General features: G+C 39.6%; 10 protein-coding genes across 10 annotated transcripts; 4 read left to right on the top strand and 6 right to left on the bottom strand.

Moving 5' to 3' along the window:
* Positions 1–561: 561 nt before the first annotated feature.
* On the bottom strand, positions 562–1,008 carry COX6 (cytochrome c oxidase subunit VI; the record flags this gene model as incomplete). Its single annotated transcript, XM_056222901.1, has 1 exon — positions 562–1,008. One exon carries the CDS (start codon positions 1,006–1,008, stop codon positions 562–564), a length of 447 nt encoding a protein of 148 aa, XP_056082546.1.
* A 407-nt stretch (positions 1,009–1,415) lies between these two features.
* On the bottom strand, positions 1,416–3,065 carry SMF2 (divalent metal ion transporter SMF2; the record flags this gene model as incomplete). The annotated part of the gene is made up of 1 exon (XM_056222900.1): positions 1,416–3,065. The coding sequence occupies one exon, from the start codon at positions 3,063–3,065 to the stop codon at positions 1,416–1,418; it is 1,650 nt and encodes a 549-aa protein (XP_056082545.1).
* A 468-nt stretch (positions 3,066–3,533) lies between these two features.
* Positions 3,534–4,265, bottom strand: FSH1 (putative serine hydrolase; the record flags this gene model as incomplete). Its single annotated transcript, XM_056222899.1, has 1 exon — positions 3,534–4,265. One exon carries the CDS (start codon positions 4,263–4,265, stop codon positions 3,534–3,536), a length of 732 nt encoding a protein of 243 aa, XP_056082544.1.
* A 314-nt stretch (positions 4,266–4,579) lies between these two features.
* On the bottom strand, positions 4,580–6,124 carry YHK8 (Yhk8p; the record flags this gene model as incomplete). The annotated part of the gene is made up of 1 exon (XM_056222898.1): positions 4,580–6,124. One exon carries the CDS (start codon positions 6,122–6,124, stop codon positions 4,580–4,582), a length of 1,545 nt encoding a protein of 514 aa, XP_056082543.1.
* An 874-nt stretch (positions 6,125–6,998) lies between these two features.
* On the top strand, positions 6,999–9,569 carry AAP1 (arginine/alanine aminopeptidase; the record flags this gene model as incomplete). Its single annotated transcript, XM_056222896.1, has 1 exon — positions 6,999–9,569. One exon carries the CDS (start codon positions 6,999–7,001, stop codon positions 9,567–9,569), a length of 2,571 nt encoding a protein of 856 aa, XP_056082542.1.
* Positions 9,570–10,004: 435 nt separating this feature from the next.
* INM1 (inositol monophosphate 1-phosphatase INM1) lies at positions 10,005–10,892 on the top strand (the record flags this gene model as incomplete). Its single annotated transcript, XM_056222895.1, has 1 exon — positions 10,005–10,892. The coding sequence occupies one exon, from the start codon at positions 10,005–10,007 to the stop codon at positions 10,890–10,892; it is 888 nt and encodes a 295-aa protein (XP_056082541.1).
* Positions 10,893–11,044: 152 nt separating this feature from the next.
* Positions 11,045–12,727, bottom strand: DDE1 (Dde1p; the record flags this gene model as incomplete). Its single annotated transcript, XM_056222894.1, has 1 exon — positions 11,045–12,727. The coding sequence occupies one exon, from the start codon at positions 12,725–12,727 to the stop codon at positions 11,045–11,047; it is 1,683 nt and encodes a 560-aa protein (XP_056082540.1).
* Positions 12,728–13,488: 761 nt separating this feature from the next.
* Positions 13,489–14,262, top strand: SMKI08G0890 (HAD family hydrolase; the record flags this gene model as incomplete). Its single annotated transcript, XM_056222893.1, has 1 exon — positions 13,489–14,262. The coding sequence occupies one exon, from the start codon at positions 13,489–13,491 to the stop codon at positions 14,260–14,262; it is 774 nt and encodes a 257-aa protein (XP_056082539.1).
* Positions 14,263–14,718: 456 nt separating this feature from the next.
* On the top strand, positions 14,719–15,459 carry DOG2 (2-deoxyglucose-6-phosphatase; the record flags this gene model as incomplete). Its single annotated transcript, XM_056222892.1, has 1 exon — positions 14,719–15,459. One exon carries the CDS (start codon positions 14,719–14,721, stop codon positions 15,457–15,459), a length of 741 nt encoding a protein of 246 aa, XP_056082538.1.
* Positions 15,460–15,616: 157 nt separating this feature from the next.
* NCP1 (NADPH--hemoprotein reductase) lies at positions 15,617–17,692 on the bottom strand (the record flags this gene model as incomplete). The annotated part of the gene is made up of 1 exon (XM_056222891.1): positions 15,617–17,692. The coding sequence occupies one exon, from the start codon at positions 17,690–17,692 to the stop codon at positions 15,617–15,619; it is 2,076 nt and encodes a 691-aa protein (XP_056082537.1).
* Between the last annotated feature and the right edge of the window lie 244 nt (positions 17,693–17,936).

Here is a 17,936-nt window from a genome sequence, read left to right as displayed (position 1 = left end):
GAAACATTTCCTTAAGTTTTAGTATAAAGTGATATCTACTTCGCAATTGAATAATATGGGTGATGAGGAATGAAAACACAGTGCAACGATAAATTAATTGTTTAATGGCGTATACTTGACTTTTCGCTTTTATATAGTTATTTATTATTTTTATGATCTTAACTTTTGGTTCTCCACCAGATAGCGTACAAAAAGCTATCAACAAAAGATACTAAAGGTTATTTGTGACCAGCCCTCATTACCAATAATAAATTTTGTTATAGCAATACAGTAGAGAAGACAAAGTGAAAGTCATAACGGATAGGTATAGATATTCTTTTTTTACTTTTTTTACTTTTACCTCTTGTTAATCCTGTGGTTCATTTTGAATTATCAAATCTTGAATAGATGAATATCCATTAAGTTAAAACAAATGATAAGGTAAAAGGGAAAGAAAAAAAAATAAAAACTAAAATCGTTTTACAAAATAAATACGAATCTTATTTCTAATGGAGGAGTTTTCCACAAATAAAAAAAGGACAACAAAACTACAACGTTGTGGAGTAGCTTTTTTCATGACAATTAAGAAGAGCTTGGAAACAGTTCCTCCTTTAGTGGAACGCCCAATTCTTGTCTGACATCCTTCAATTCATCCAAGTAGGCTTTGTATTGGTCCTCATTTTCAACCTTGTATTTTAAAGCTTCAAATACTCTAATGGCGGTAGGCAAGTCATTGACTCTTCTGGCGGCCCTCAAAGCCTTTTCAATAACCGCGGGAGCAGGAACCAAATCATAGGAGAAACAGTTGTTCAACACTCTTTGTACCTCAAATAAATCATATGCTTCATCGAACTCCTTTTCATATCTGGCAGTAAATTCCTCAAAGGTTTCTTCGTCATGTGCATCAGAGTACTTCCTACTTTGAATTAATGAGCTTCTGGTCAATTTAGTTGCAGAATAGGCACCAGGTCTAGCTCTCAATAATGTTCTATTTATAACTGGATTTCTGAATATAGCCCTCGATAACATTGTTGTATGCTGATTAGTTTATGTGTCAAATACAATTGTTCGTTTGCTTATTTCTGCTATTCAACTTAAGATTCAATACAATTTTTGGAATCGTATTTATAAATAGGTATGTTAAACTTCAGATGGGTTGTAAAGAAATGAGGTAACCTTAGAGATCTGTCACCTTGATAACCGAGTAATCCTTGATCTTTATTAATGCTTTGCCCGTAGCAATTAGGTCCCTTTTCATAGGGAGATTCAAACAGAGCAGCAAGTGGCGGAAATAACGCGCGGGACCCTGATTGGCTCGTATTCGGCGACAAGGCCATTAGTATACTCAACATGTCTACGTTTTAATTTCGACTTCATATTAAAGTGAAAGTGATCTTGATTAAAATGTTTACTTAGTGCTAATTAAGAGAGTTAGGTTAGAGATGAACTTCTTTACCCATGGTGAAGCCCAACAGCATGTAGAAGTTCAGACCCGAAATGACCAGCCACACTATGACTGCGAGCACGGTGACTGTTATCCCATTGCTCATGTCCTTGTATTTTATGGCAGGAGAAACTAAGCCACGCTCTTGTGAGCTGCTGCCAATTCCCATGTCTTCCAGCTCAATAGTCTCATCGTCTTCGTTTTTGCTAACTACATATTGCTTATCCGTAGTTCTTGAAAGTTCTTTGTCACGATTGAGCTGTACACGCATGATCTTCTTGCTAGAGGTAAAGTAAAGTAAAGGTGCGGAAACAAAGGGTAGTAGCAGAGAAAGCACCACTTGTGAAGCATTTAAAGCACCAGAGAGACCGCTACGTCCAGCCACAAGCACTAGAATCAAACAAGGGGTGATTGCAACGGCTCTTGTAGCGGATCTTCTCAATGCAGGAGAAACAGTCCAGTTTAAGAATCCTTCACTAACCATCTGTCCGCTCAAGGTGCATACAATGCCTGCACTTTGTCCCGAAAACAACAATGCTAGCACGAATACTGTCCCTGCTCCCTTAGAAAGCGTACTAGAGAGCAGGTTGTAAATAGAAAATAGGTCAGCTTCCTCGGCATTCTGAGTAGACCCGTACAGAGTAGCACCAGACACAATAAGGATAGCACAGTTGACAAAGAGTGCCACTGTGAAAAGCGAGACCAACAATTCTGTTATAGTGAAATGTAAAGTTTCGCTGATGGCTTCATAAGATGGCCTGTAATTATGGTGATTGTTGTCCATATCGTTCACGTCCGGTGAGTAGTGTCCGTTCTTGATATCGTACTCTCTTAATCTTGGTTGGACCACACCTGATCCCAGATATAATGAATGAGGCATTACTGTGGCACCCAAAATTGCTAAACTCAAATACAGACCATCACCTTCAAAAACAGCTTTACTGGGAAGAAATCCAGAAAATATTTCTTTGGCAGGACCTAATTTGGCGTAAAACAATTCCACCGTGAAACAGGCTACGGTGAGAATCACCAGTAAAGAAACAAACGCTTCGAATACTCTAATTCCTTTCATCGACCCATTAGGTTTGTAAGCTAGCAGGACAATCAAAACGTCTACCACAGTAAGAATCACACCAAGGGCTAGTGGTATATGGAAAAGAATATTTAGCGAAATAGCAGTTCCCACCACTTCTGCTAGATCTGTGGCAATAATCGCCATTTCTGCTAGAATATAAAGGGTAATATTAAGCCCAAAAGGCAAATGTTTTTTACAATTTTGCGCCAAATCTAGGCCTGTGACAGCACCTAACCTGGCGCAGAGGTACTGCCAAAATGCAGCCATGAAATTGGAAACCAGAACGGAAAATAAAAGCTTGTATCGATGAGCAGAACCCGCTGCCACGGCCGTACTATAGTTACCAGGGTCCATGTACGATACAGAAACCATTAAACCGGGACCAACAAATTTGGCATATTTCCTCAACATTCTGATTACACTCCAGGATGTTGAATCTGGCTGCGTTAGTGTTGTATGAGGTAGCTCCTGGATGGTATTGATGTCATCATACGCATGGCTAGTGTTATCATTGTCTGTTTGGAATTCATCACTCCGTTGAATAGGTTCATATTCTTGAGACGGCATTAAACATAAACACTATAAAGTAAAAAAATGGGGTGTTAATGATGATTATGATGCGTGAGTATAATGTCAGAACGAAAAGCTATTGTGAGAGGTTGTCCGTATAGATAAACGTCCGCACAAACTTGTATTGTTGGAAATATCAGGAAAAATGACGTTGAGACTCAGTTCAGTTTTTTTTCAGGCAGTTCTTCTGTTTTTAAATTCTTTCTTCGAGATAGTGAATTAGTACTGTTAAAAAGGCTCTTTGTAAGCAACGTAAAGATTCCCTGGGTGTATTTTTCGCGCCAAGCGGGGCTGGATACATACAGAAAGGAAAAAGAGAAGCATTACAAACTTATGGTTCGTTCTATAAAGAGCACAATTATATATATATATATATATATATATATATACGCATATAACCTTTTACTTCACACACCCTGCGTGTGATAATGAAAAAGCTAAAAAAAATCAGGTGTAACTCACAACTTATTCAGAAGCTTCTTGCAAGGAAGAGGTAATTTGCTCAACAATTGGTCTGATAATATCTTTCTTGTTTGGAACCATATGACCACCAGGGTGTTCATAAGCTAGTACCTTTTCCTTGTTACCATCTTGTGCTTTCAGGTAAATATCGTACAAGTACTTGGATCTAACAGATGGGACAGCTTGATCGGAAGCACCGTAGATGAAGATCATCTTCGTCTTCATGTTAGGCTTTACCGCGAATGAGTCTCTGAACTTTTCGGTTATTCTTAGTTCGCCAGGATGTTCTGGGTCTGGTTCAGTGAAAGAATAGCCAGAGATAACGACGCTGACTTTAAATTCCGGATGATCTGGAACTAGTTCGGAGATCTTGTTGGTGATGATGGAGGATAATGCAGCACCTTGGGAGAAGCCGACAATACCGTCGTATGGGCCGTTGGCCTTGATGTGGTCGACAACACACTTCAAACCTTCAGAGATGTCCAATTCGTGGGAGATTTCGCTATGATAGAACCACGCTCTGTTAACATCCGCATCTAGAGTGGCTTGCCATTTATCTTCATCCATTTCAAATGGCAAATCTTTCTTTTCCAGAAGAACTGGCGCATCAATATAATCACATTGCACATTAGCCTTCTTCAGTAGTTTTCTAATACCAGAAGATTTTTCCGAGAAAACTTTACCGTTTTGCAAGAAACCATGCAAGAATAGTAATTTGGGAATTTGTACAGTCATCTTTCGTTTTTTTTTTACAGGCTATGTAGTTCTGGCTTCAGTTATCACTCTCAAGAAACAACTAAAAACAATGCCGATCTTTCCTGACATCCTGCCCACTCTTATACAATTTATATACAGTATGCATTGCAGCCAAAAAAAGCTAGAAAAATAAAGAAAAAGAAAGAAAATATGCGGAATATGCAAAAAGTGCAAAAATTTTAGTTTTTTAATGGCCTACGCGTGTTGCCTTTTGAAGATCCGGATCAATTACCACCAATGACGTAAGCGGGACAGAATTATGCAACATCAAAAGGAAAAAGTGTGCAAGTGAATTAATCATCCCATGCATACGGCGACTTGGCTCTCAATCGGGGGCCATATTTGGTGAATAAGAACGGAACCGGGATCATCACTACTGTGACCATTGCTAACAAGAAACCGGCCCAGTTCACGCCCATTGCCTCGTACATTTGTAGTCCAAAGAGAGGAAAAATACCAGCCATTATGCATCTCACAAAGGTATTACAAGCCATGCCAGAGGCTGCATATCTTCGGTAGGCATCCACAGTGTATGCGAAAACACCGGTAAAAACGAAATAGACGCCAGAACCAAAAATGGCACTCCCTATAATAGGCGCAATCCAATGAACATGCTTATAGCAAGTAAATGCAAAAATGAACAACCCGATCGGGGTCAAAAAGGCACCATAAAATAAAGGCTCGAATCTCATTTCGGGTGTCTTGATGCCGTTATTTCTTTTGACTCTCCATTCAAAAGTTTTCTGGAACAACAAACAAGTCGGAGCAGAAAGAATCATTCCTACCATGATGCCTATGTAAGAGCACGCTATCTCCATGGGTCCAAAATTATAAAGTTTCTTGAACACATAAGGGAAGGCTACAAAATATAGATATATGATGGCAAGTTCTAGTCCAGTATAGAAACACAGCACACTCATCATTCGGTCCCTAAATAGCAGTCCGAATGGCCTTCTGGTTGAGAGGAAGATTGCAGAAAGTAGAGAAGTCTGGTCTCGCACTACTTCCAAGGGGGCATAATAGCGCTCGTCGTTTTTCTCTTTTCTTAGTCTCTTAGCTTTACGTATTAGCAGCATTGGCTTATAAGTTTCAGGTATGGTGAACATGATCAGAACAAGACAACACCCTGAAGTGATTAGAAGTGTGATAAATGTCCATTTATAACTTTCATGGTATAAAGCGCCGCCAATGATTGGTCCTAAAGAGGGTCCTAAAAACGCAGAGGTCGTGTATATCGCCATGGGAATACCAATTTGGTCCTTGTCAAATATATCGGCAATGGCGCCACCAGCCACACTAAGAAAGGCTGAACCAAAAAATCCGGATAGAAACCTCCCAAACATGACGCCTGTGATGGTTCTGGACCAAATGGTCAGACATTGCCATATGATACTGAGAGTAAGAGCGTATAGAAATGTGATTCTTCGTCCGTATAGTTCACTTAGTGGAGACAGAAACAGGGGACCTATGCCCAATCCAAACACGTACAGCGTAATACCTAGAGTGCTGACTTCGTGCGAGATATGGAATGACTTAATGATGTGTGCTGAAGGAAGCGTCCAACTGGATGAGATCATCGTAATTACCATGGATGTGAATGTGATCAGGGAGGATATGTAATACCGGCGGACTGTGCTCATATGACGCGCAATATCTTCTGGGTCTGCCAGATCCTCTCTGAAGATTACTTCATGCTCTTTTCCGCCGTCATCGTTTCGTTCACTACTCAATTCCAAGTCTAGTTTTGCTTCTCTATCTAAAAGTATTGAGCAATGTTCTTCTTCTGTAAGTTTTGATGACAATGACTGCATTTTCGTTGCTGGAACTTCTGAGGTCATATTCGGTTGTAATATCCGTGTACATGTGTCCCAGCTATAGAATGAGATGCCATTGACCAAGTACAGTCAAATGTGGTCTTTATATGCATAAAAGCGACTGTATTGCATTTAGAGACAAGTACTGTTGCAAAGCTAAATGGATTATATATTTCCGCTCCATCGCTGGAAAAATCTTTTCCGTATTACTCATCTTTAACAATAGTCAACGCTAACACCGCACGAGCGGCGTAAAGCGTGCTAATCCCCGCTCTAATGCCGGACTCAGCGCCGTTCTAATTCCGGTGATAGTAACACAAAACTTATAATAGTCAACCATTAGAGGCCAATTCCTTCATCTTCAGTAGTATTCGTGATTATTGTCCTCGCCCAATCTTCGTACGATTGAAAAATGCAGGTTGCTCTCTGGACAAAATCTTTTCTCATTTACTTCAAAGAAGAAAAAAATGCGATTCCTCAACTCTATGAAATCTGGTTTTTTTTTCATTGCAAATCGCCATATAGGTTCTTGTCATCTCCAGTTTGAAAAACCTTATTGTTGACACATTTCTTTAGGTGTTTAAGAATTTTCTTACTTAATTTTCAGCAAACGCCCTTTTGACGCGGCGAAAAAGAGAAAAAGCAATTTTGAACGTCAAGTATCTTCATCACATTTTCATTCCTTCTGAAAACTTTTTCTTCTGCTTCTGAAGTAGATGTGGGACTTTGACACATTTTTTTCTTCTCCTTTTTTTCCCTTTTGATGGCTATCAAGCTTTTTACTTTATGTGTTGCCTAATTTTATTGTTTTATATTCTCTTGACCGAACTCAGTTCAATCCGCCGTTTCTTTTGGAGTGTTCCTATTTAATCAAACTAGAATACCGTATCAGCTTACTATGAGTCGTGAAGTGCTGCCAAATAATGTTATCCCCTTACATTATGACATTGCATTAGAACCTGACTTCGAAACCTTTAGGTTTGAAGGGTCCCTCAAGGTTGATTTGCAAATCAACGATCATTCCATTAATTCAGTCCAATTGAATTGCCTGGAAATAGACCTGCATTCTGTCTATGTTGAAGGAGTCCGTGCCATTGAAGTTAGAAGAAACGAAAATCAACAAACGGCCACGTTTTTCTTTCCTAATGGAACTTTTGAGAATCTAGGACCTACTGCAAAGTTAGAAATTAAGTTTACTGGCATTTTAAATGACCAAATGGCTGGATTCTATAGAGCAAAATATACGGATAAAGCTACAGGTGAGACCAAGTACATGGCCACCACTCAAATGGAGGCTACTGATGCTAGAAGGGCCTTCCCTTGTTTTGATGAACCGAACTTGAAAGCTACTTTTGACATCACTTTAATCTCTGAACCGTTTCTAACTCATTTGTCTAACATGGATGTCAAAACTGAAATAGTTAAAGAAGGGAGAAAATTTACAACTTTTAATACTACTCCAAAAATGTCTACATATTTAGTAGCATTTATCGTAGCCGACTTGAAATACGTGGAAAACAATGGTTTCCGTATTCCAGTGAGAGTTTATTCCACTCCAGGCGATGAAAAACTTGGACAATTTGCTACCGATTTGGCTGCTAAGACTTTAAGTTTTTTTGAGAATACTTTTGGAATAGAATACCCGTTGCCAAAGATGGATATGGTGGCGGTTCACGAGTTTTCCGCGGGTGCCATGGAAAACTGGGGGTTGGTTACTTATAGAGTTATCGACTTGTTATTAGACATGCAAAATTCGAGTTTAGACCGCATTCAGAGAGTTGCCGAGGTCATTCAACATGAGCTAGCTCACCAATGGTTTGGCAACTTAGTTACCATGGACTGGTGGGAAGGTTTATGGTTGAATGAAGGATTTGCCACTTGGATGTCATGGTACTCCTGTAATGAGTTTCAACCAGAATGGAAAGTTTGGGAACAATACGTTACTGACAACTTACAGCGTGCTTTAACTTTAGATTCACTAAGATCTTCTCACCCAATTGAAGTTCCCGTTAAGAATGCAGACGAAATTAATCAGATATTTGATGCAATTTCGTATTCTAAAGGATCTTCTTTATTGAGGATGATCTCAAAATGGTTAGGTGAAGAGACTTTCATTAAAGGTGTGTCCCAATATTTGAATAAGTTCAAATACGGTAATGCGAAAACCGAAGATTTATGGGACGCCTTAACAGACGCTTCTGGTAAGGATGTGCGTTCGGTGATGAACGTTTGGACTAAAAGTGTCGGTTTTCCAGTACTATCTGTTAGGGAGCAGAAAAATGAAATTATATTATCTCAGCATCGTTATTTGAGTACTGGAGATGTTGAAAAGGAAGAGGACACCACCATATACCCTATTTTATTGGCTCTTAAAGATCATACAGGCATCGATAACTCTTTAGTATTAAACAAAAGATCTGCTACTTTTGAAGTAAAAGACCAAGACTTCTTCAAGATAAATGGTGATCAATCTGGTATTTTTATTACTTCTTATTCGGACGAAAGATGGGCCAAGCTGTCTAAGCAGGCGAATTTATTATCCGTTGAAGATCGTGTTGGCTTAGTTGCCGATGCAAAATCTCTTTCTGCATCTGGCTATACGTCCACTACAAACTTTTTGAACTTGATTTCCAATTGGAAAACTGAGGACTCATTTGTTGTTTGGGAACAAATTACCAACAGTTTATCCGCTCTGAAATCTACTTGGGTTTTCGAACCTAAAAATGTTTTAGATTCTCTTAATAAATTTACTTTGAAATTAGTATCTAGCAAACTTTCTGAATTGGGATGGAATATCAACGAAACTGACACCTTTGCCACACAACGATTAAAGGTCACTCTTTTCAATGCCGCATGTACTTCAGGTAATAAAAAGATGCAATCCATTGCTGTGAAAATGTTTGATGAATACACCAATGGGGACGAAAGTGCCATTCCTGCACTGTTCAAGCCAACTGTTTTCAGTACTGTTGCCAAGATTGGTGAACAAGATAGTTACGAAAAGATTTTCCATATATACCAAAATCCTGTCTCCTCAGATGAGAAAATTGTTGCCTTGAGAGCTTTGGGTAGGTTTGAAGATAGTAGTCTTTTAGAAAGAACTTTGTCTTATCTGTTGGATGGGACAGTTTTGAACCAAGATTTCTACATCCCAATGCAAGGTATCAGAACTCACAAGAAGGGTATTGAAAGATTGTGGACATGGATGCAAGAACATTGGGATGAAATTTCCAAGAGACTACAACCAGGTTCACCTGTGTTAGGAGGCGTGTTGACATTAGGTTTAGCTAACTTCACATCCTTTGAAGACCTTGAAAAAATTAATGCATTCTATAGTAAAAAGGTCACTAAAGGTTATGATCAAACCTTAGCTCAGGCACTAGACACTATCAGAGCCAGGGCACAATGGGTGAACAGAGATCGTGATGTTGTTGCTGCTTATTTGCATGAACATGAATACGATCAATAGCTTAAAAGCAGCTCATGACATTAATATGTATGTTAAATAAGTGAAAGCACATGTAACAGATAAGAAAATTCACAACCTGTCAATCTAGAATATTTCGTAGACAATGGACAATGGATTAGGAGATGGCTGTATCAACAATACATGTTCTCATGTACAGAAGGTCTTTCCTTTGTTCACCGGAAAAGTTGGAAGAGTATCAACATGCGTGCGTCATTGCGAGATTTTCCACCTGATGATGTAAGAAAAAAAAAATTTCTGGGATGATGCATCGAGTGATTTCATCGTTGCACACCTTGTACTTCTAAAAATGGTACTAATATATGATTTTTATCTCTTACTTCTTCTTTAATTCTTTCTTATATAGCATGGGTTTTCTCATCATTTCTTGTTAGAACAAGAAAGTTATTGGTCAGTACAACTAAATCCAAACATATTATGACTATTGATTTATCTTCTATTGAGAAATTCCTGTGTAAGCTAGCTACTGAAAAAGTAGGTCCAATAATCAAATCCAAATCAGGCACCCAAAAGGATTATGATTTAAAAACTGGTTCCAGAAGGGTTGATATCGTGACAGCTATCGACAAGCAAGTTGAAAAGTTGATTTGGGAGTCGGTAAGAGCTCAATATCCAAATTTCAAATTCATTGGGGAAGAGAGTTACGTGAAAGGGGAGACTATGATTACCGATGATCCTACTTTCATTATTGATCCAATTGATGGGACCACAAACTTTATTCATGACTTTCCATTTAGCTGTACTTCTTTAGGACTAACGGTAAACAAAGAACCCGTAGTAGGTGTTATTTACAATCCTCACATTAACCTTCTTGTATCAGCATCTAAAGGAAACGGTATGAGGGTCAATAATAAAGACTACGACTATAAATCAAAACTAGAGTCTATGGGTTCTCTAATATTAAATAAATCCGTGGTGGCATTACAACCAGGTTCAGCTAGAGAGGGAAAGAATTTTAAGACAAAAATGGCTACTTATGAGAAATTATTATCCTGTGATTACGGTTTTGTTCACGGATTCAGAAATTTAGGATCATCTGCAATGACCATGGCCTATATAGCTATGGGATACCTAGATAGTTATTGGGATGGAGGCTGTTATTCATGGGATGTTTGCGCGGGGTGGTGTATTTTAAAAGAGGTAGGCGGTCGTATAGTGGGTGCCAATAGAGATGAGTGGAATATCGGAGTCGATAATAGGACATATTTAGCTGTGAGAGGAACAATAAACAATGAAAGTGACGAACAAACAAAATATATCACGGACTTTTGGAATTGTGTTGATGGCCAGTTAAAATATGACTGATTATCGAGACTCAATGCCTTATAGTAAATCAGGAATGACCAAGAGAAAAATGACAGCTGATTGGAACATTTTGACTAACCATGGAGATATAGAAATATTGATAATAAAAATAATAATAAATAATAATAAAGCAATAAAGCAATAAGTAACGCTTATTGGTTATAGATGTATAGGCAACCGTCCTGGCCCCACAGACCAAATACGCCAACTAAAGGCATCCAGCCTTCACCCCCTCCAAACCTTTCAGCTAAATGCAAAGCTTTCTCCAGACGATCTAACTCTACTGGTTTACCTATGCTAAAGCCACGAATACACAACATACCTTGCCTCTTTTCTATGTTTAAACGAGGGTTAGTTTCTGTCTCCACCATTTTTCCCTCTAAGTTAGTGCTTAATGTACCATAACAAACAACGCTGTCATCTACTGATTTCTCAAAAACTCTATAATCGTAAAAGTTGGTATGTGCTACAGGACCCATAATAGCATATGGACAATATAATTCAAGGACCACACGGGATGCTAACTGCGCTCTTATCTTGTTCAACTGTTTGGTACTAGGAGTGGTTCTTTGATTCTTTTTTTCTAGAATAGGAATTTTTTCAGGAAACGTTGAGATAACTTCAGCATCCTTTATACTATCCGTTAAATAAACACATCTTAATCTGTCAAGAGAATGTGGCTCCATTTTGGCAATTTTTGTAAAAATACCCTCGCTCAGTAAATTTGTGGCCCAGGATAAGCAAATTCTATTTAGCAATCCACTTTTCGAACTAGAATTTAGTAATTTGGCAACATCTCTTGTTTCAATAAATAAAAGTGTAGTTTCTTGCAAGGACTTGCAGTCCAAATTTGCTGGGTTGATAAACGATGCACAACCGCCATGCAGTAAAACTGCAAAAAGTTTTCCCCAAATTTGTAGACTAGTACTGGACGTTGCAAGTTTTGATGAAATGGTCAAGTGTTCATTTTTATTCAATTCATTGCCCAAGGGGAAGCCCTTAATGAATTCAGCTATATTACTCACCAGGCAGATTTGGTTAAAACTATTCGTTCCATTCCATGGGGAAGTTACGTATGCAAAAGGCTTCTTATCGTCAGAGTTGTCATCTGGTGGTGTATATTGGTACTCCGTATCGTTAGTAAACCCTTCTACAAGTTCTTTCCAAGTAGTAACTTTACTGTTTGCATCGAGTTCTGGTGATCTTGTGGGATCATCGCAAACAATTATTAGCCTGTACCAATCCTCGCTGCCGTTTAGCATCTTAAAAGATCTCCATGAATCGATGATCAGAACGTCAAGATCATTTACCCGCTGTCTAGGAACCGCTGGCAAAAAATGAGGTATAGAACCAGTCTTTAGAGAGACCATTAAGGAAGCCAATGTGAGCGTGAAGCCTTCTAACGTTGCAATGGAATTAGATATACCGATGTTTTTGAAATTCTCAGTAGATAGTTTCCCAAATATGCGCTTGGCCATACCATTAAGTTCACCTAACGAAAGACTTTTCTCGTCCCCAGTAAACTTAATGGTATTTTTTCCCTTGGAAACCTCCATTATGGCATTCCAAACATCACCAAAATTACCATTTCTTATTTTATACTTCAAAGAAAGCCCCAATCCTGTTGTCAGTGGGAACCCAGTGGGTACTAAGATGCTTCTATAATATGCTGTTTCATTTTCTTTACGAACACTGGATATGCTGGATTGTTGTGATAGGGCAACTGCCGTAAGGTCTCTCTTAAAATCTAATAGAAAAGAACTGAGCAACCAATTGGCGCTCAGCAGAATTACCAATAATGTTATTAGCAGTTGTAGTATAAACGACCAATTCATTGCGCAACTACTTTTATCCCTTGTCTAACTATTTCTTGCTAGCCAAAATTCTCGTGCACTTCAACTTTCGAGCATTCAAGACGTTTGAGCCAATCTATAGTAATATATAAACCACTTCCGAGCAATTTACATTCAATGCAGTTTCTCAAAATCGCTGTCGTTTATGATACATTTTAGAACTTTCTCTTTTTTAACGACGCCCGAAAGGGAACAAAAATTTGATGACGAAATTCTTCAACTAACAACCCAAGGGTCCTGAGGTTCCCTCGAATGCCAATCCACAGTTAAGTTAGTGGAATTATCACATACCTGAATTATGATACGTCCATCAATCTAACTGCTTGCCAGAAGAGCTGCCTGTCTTTGATCTCAAGCTTAATCTCTCCCGCTTTGTTCATCGTTATATTGCTTGTCAACAAACACGCGTTGTGGTAAACTAAGCACACTTTCATCTATTACGTCCCCTTGCATTCTTATAATAGTCTTGGCTTCTTGTAACTACCAGTGTCCGTTATGTGCCGTGACAAAGACACGTCAGAGTATACCTACTTTTCCGAGAGTATTTCCGTTATTATAAGACGCCTATTATTCAGTCGTGGAAAGGGGCTTAAATCTTCGATATTATGAACTCTGGTGCCCTGCTACTACCTAGCGATATAAATAGCATGTATAGAATCAACAATTAGTATGAGTTTGTGGGAAATAATGTTTTAATAAGCATAGTCAGTAATATTGTTACGCGGTAAGACGTTCAAACTATAATGTCACAATTTTCAGCGGATCTATGCCTTTTCGACCTAGATGGTACTATAGTGAGTACAACGGTGGCTGCAGAGAAAGCCTGGACTAAATTGTGTCGCGAATATGGAGTTGATCCATCTGAGTTATTCAAACATTCTCATGGCGCAAGAACGCAAGAGGTGTTGAAAAGGTTCTTCCCAAAATTGGATGATACAGATAATAAAGGTGTTCTTGCTCTAGAAAAGGATATTGCTCATAGTTATTTGGATACTGTGAGTCTTATTCCTGGTGCAGAGGATTTGCTGTTATCGTTAGATGTGGATACAGACAACAAAAAGAAGTTACCTCAAAGAAAATGGGCCATTGTTACCTCTGGTTCTCCGTACTTGGCATTTTCATGGTTCGAGACAATATTGAAAACAGTAGGGAAGCCTAAAGTTTTCATTACTGGCTTCGATGTCAAAAACGGCAAGCCAGATCCTGAGGGTTATGCAAGAGCTCGTGATTTATTGTGTCAAGATTTGAAATTAGCTGGCAAAAAGGACCTGAAATACGTTGTTTTCGAGGATGCACCTGTGGGCATAAAGGCTGGCAAAGCAATGGGTGCTATAACAGTGGGAATAACATCTTCGTATGACAAAAGTGTTCTGTTCGACGCTGGTGCGGATTATGTGGTTTGTGATTTGACACAGGTTTCTGTGGTCAAGAACAATGCAAGTGGTATTGTCATTCAAGTGGAGAACCCGTTGTCGAAGGACCAAACAAATAAGAATATGACGAAACAGAGTACATAGATAGAACGTATGTATAGGCAAAAGTTGGATTTTGTATGACTTCATAATTTGTGAACAGTAAAAGTTCTTTTTTCTGTTTCTTTTTGGAGATGGTTATATCCTAATCTTCATTAATGAAAAAAGCTTTCATGTACTATATCGCCTTTGAGGCTTTTGTGATGAGTCTTGTCCTACTCTTTATGACCAGTTCTGTGTTCGACGATAACAGCGACGCAGTGGCCTTGTTACTTCTCGCAGATAATAGTTCCGTGGACTGACTGCACTCCGTCATTTACTTTAATTGTGGGGAAAGGGGTCTAATCCTCGAGGATTTTTCAAAAACTTGATGCGCTGAAACATTTTGCATTGATAAGAACAAGTATGGAAAAAAGACCAGAAGTATTTTACTATTCGATTTAGTGGTAGTGCACGTCATTGATAAGTTATTGTTATATACACAAAATTTTTTGAGCCATAATGCCACAATTATCAGTAGATCTATGTCTGTTTGATTTAGATGGAACCATTGTTAGCACAACAACTGCGGCAGAAAATGCCTGGACGAAGCTATGCCACCAACATGGTGTTGATCCTGTCGAGTTATTCAAGCATTCTCATGGTGCAAGATCACAAGAAATGATGAGGAAGTTTTTCCCAAAATTGGACAACACGGATAATAAAGGTGTTCTTGCTCTAGAAAAGGACATGGCTGATAGTTATTTGGATACTGTGAGTCTTATTCCTGGTGCAGAGGATTTGCTGTTATCGTTAGATGTGGATACAGACAACAAAAAGAAGTTACCTCAAAGAAAATGGGCCATTGTTACCTCTGGTTCTCCGTACTTGGCATTTTCATGGTTCGAGACAATATTGAAAACAGTAGGGAAGCCTAAAGTTTTCATTACTGGCTTCGATGTCAAAAACGGCAAGCCAGATCCTGAGGGTTATGCAAGAGCTCGTGATTTATTGTGTCAAGATTTGAAATTAGCTGGCAAAAAGGACCTGAAATACGTTGTTTTCGAGGATGCACCTGTGGGCATAAAGGCTGGCAAAGCAATGGGTGCTATAACAGTGGGAATAACATCTTCGTATGACAAAAGTGTTCTGTTCGACGCTGGTGCGGATTATGTGGTTTGTGATTTGACACAGGTTTCTGTGGTCAAGAACAATGCAAGTGGTATTGTCATTCAAGTGGAGAACCCGTTGTCGAAGGACTAAACAAATAACAGTATCACAAAATAGAGTATACAAATAGAACATATGTCTAAGCAAAAGTTGGACTGCATATGGTTTTTAAGTATGTGAGTATATAAGATTTTTTTGGGTTATCTAACTTATTTTTCTTTGATACAGATGGTGTGGATTAGTGAACTGACTACCAAACATCCTCTTGATATCTACCAGAAGTCTTGAGCATCTTGATAAGTTCGGTTGCGTCGTCAGTGGAAATAGATTTACCACGAGATAAGATGCCAACCAATGCAGTTGACACACCCTTGGCCATACCCTTTGCATCACCACAGACGTAGATGAACGCACCGTTGTTGATCATTTCAAATACCTGGTCTTCGTAATCCTTTAATTTATCTTGAACATAAACCTTCTTAGTGTTTGGTAACCTAGAATGAGCCACAACCATTTCAAACGAACCATCTAATTTCTTAGCGTATTCTGGCCATTCCTCCTGGTATAGGAAGTCATCGGTGTTACGAGACCCATAAAACAAAAGATGCTTACCTAGTGAGATGTTGTTACCACCCTTCTTTTGTAAATCCAGGAACGTAACACGTTCTCTGATAAACCCACGGAATGGGGCGACACCCGTACCTGGGCCGATCATGATAACTGGAGTAGAAGGGTTGGAAGGCAATCTGAAATTGGAACGACGAACGTGAACGGGCAATTTGTGATTGGCGAAAAGATTACGTGGACCATTCAAATCGTAGTGGACAGGTAGATTAGTTTCGGCGATGTTGACGTTGTTTTGAGCCAACTGGATGTTTCTTAATAAGTTTGTGGTAACACCAACAACTGGAGCTGCATCGGGCAACTCTGGGTTAGGAAAGTTTTCCACAATGGAAGTAACATGAACAGTTTGCTTTTCAGACAGAGAAGAGGAAGAGATGGAGTAGTAACGAGGAGTCATCTGAGGAATGGATTCGACTAAGAATTGCATGGAGACGGTATTCCATTTGACGCCACCAGATACATAATGCAAGGCGTCTGCAATGTTGAAATATTTGGAAGTTATCTCGACGGCGAACTGGTCCTTGTCCTTGGATAGCAAGGTTAATTTTTCCTTAGTGTCACTGTTAGGGGCGAACTGAATCAAAGACGAAAACAGTTGTCTCGATACAGGTCCTGTGATTTCCAAATAGTGCTTAATAGCAGCACCAACAGTAGTTGGCGTTGGGAAGGGCACCTTAACAGTTGGGTCCAAGGGCTTCAGATCAAAAACAGTTTCAGGCTTTAAATCGAACACGGATAAAAACTGCTCGACCTTTTCCAACGGATTGGAGGGCCAAATAGCAAGATGGTCACCAGTGGAGTATTTGATGTTAGAACCAGACAAGTCAAATTCAGAGTGGATGCAGTTACGGTCATTTGAAGAGAACAGTTCACGGGATTTAACAATGGGAGCAATAAACGGTTGAGACAAGTCGAAGGGGCCCAATTGAATGCCGTCCGCATTGCGGTTCAACTCATGTGAGGGCAAATAGTGCAAAGAAGGCTCACCAAGCGACACGGAATCATTTATGTCGTCCAGAACAGAGTATTCAAATTGGGAGGTGAACTTGGCTTCTTGTTCGTCCAAGTGTAGTTCGTCCTTCAAAAGATCCAGGATAGAGTCCTTCCAGGCCATGTAGTCTTCGTCCGTGGTTCCTGCACCATCATCTGCTTCACCGAGCTTGCCTAATCTGTTAGCGCCCGCAGCGGAGAGATGCTTCTCGGCCTTCTTGGCGGCACCATTGAAGAATTCGTAAGTAGAGTTTCCCAGGCCAAACATGTTGTACCTCAGATTCGATAGCGCACCCTCTTCTGCATTACAAATAAAGTCTTCAAAGTGAACAGCCCCGTCGGGGAAGTCACCTTCACCATAGGTGGAGATGAAGATGGAGACAATGACGGGCACATCGTTTAGCGACTCGAAGTCATAGTTCTCGACATCTGCGCACATCACGTTTAGGTTGAACTTGGCCACCAGCTCCTTGGAAAACTTTTTCGCGTAATCCTCGGCTGTCCCAGTTTGCGACGCATACAACACCAGATAGTTCTTGTTGTTCTCGGTCACCACCTGAGCAATATCTCTGTTTCCCGAGCTGACGGCTGTGATGTCGCCGTCATCGGACATCAACAGTTCCTTGATAGAGTTTCTCTTTAAGTACAGTAGCACGGCTACCACTAGTCCCGCCAGGACCGTGAAATCTGTGTTGTCTATTCCAAACGGCATGATACGTGCAGTAGTAGATCACTTGAAAAGAGCTGTCCTTGTCTAGCGTACCTGTGATCCCTCCTGAACCTCAAAGTCTGCGCTGCACTCTTCATCATGTTATAATATATATATATATATATATATATATATATATAACCTCGCGCTGAGCTTTACAGGTGCGTTTGTCCTCGAAGAACGAAAGCAGCCCGAAAAAAAATGCAAAACGATAAAAACTGGCTGGAGAACAATAGCGGGTTGACCG

This window comes from Saccharomyces mikatae, assembly GCF_947241705.1.
Source record: "Saccharomyces mikatae IFO 1815 strain IFO1815 genome assembly, chromosome: 8".
NCBI classification, from domain to species: Eukaryota; Fungi; Ascomycota; class Saccharomycetes; order Saccharomycetales; family Saccharomycetaceae; genus Saccharomyces; species Saccharomyces mikatae.
The sequence above is the reverse complement of the archived record's forward strand: the minus strand, read 5'-3'. Positions and strand labels throughout refer to the sequence as shown.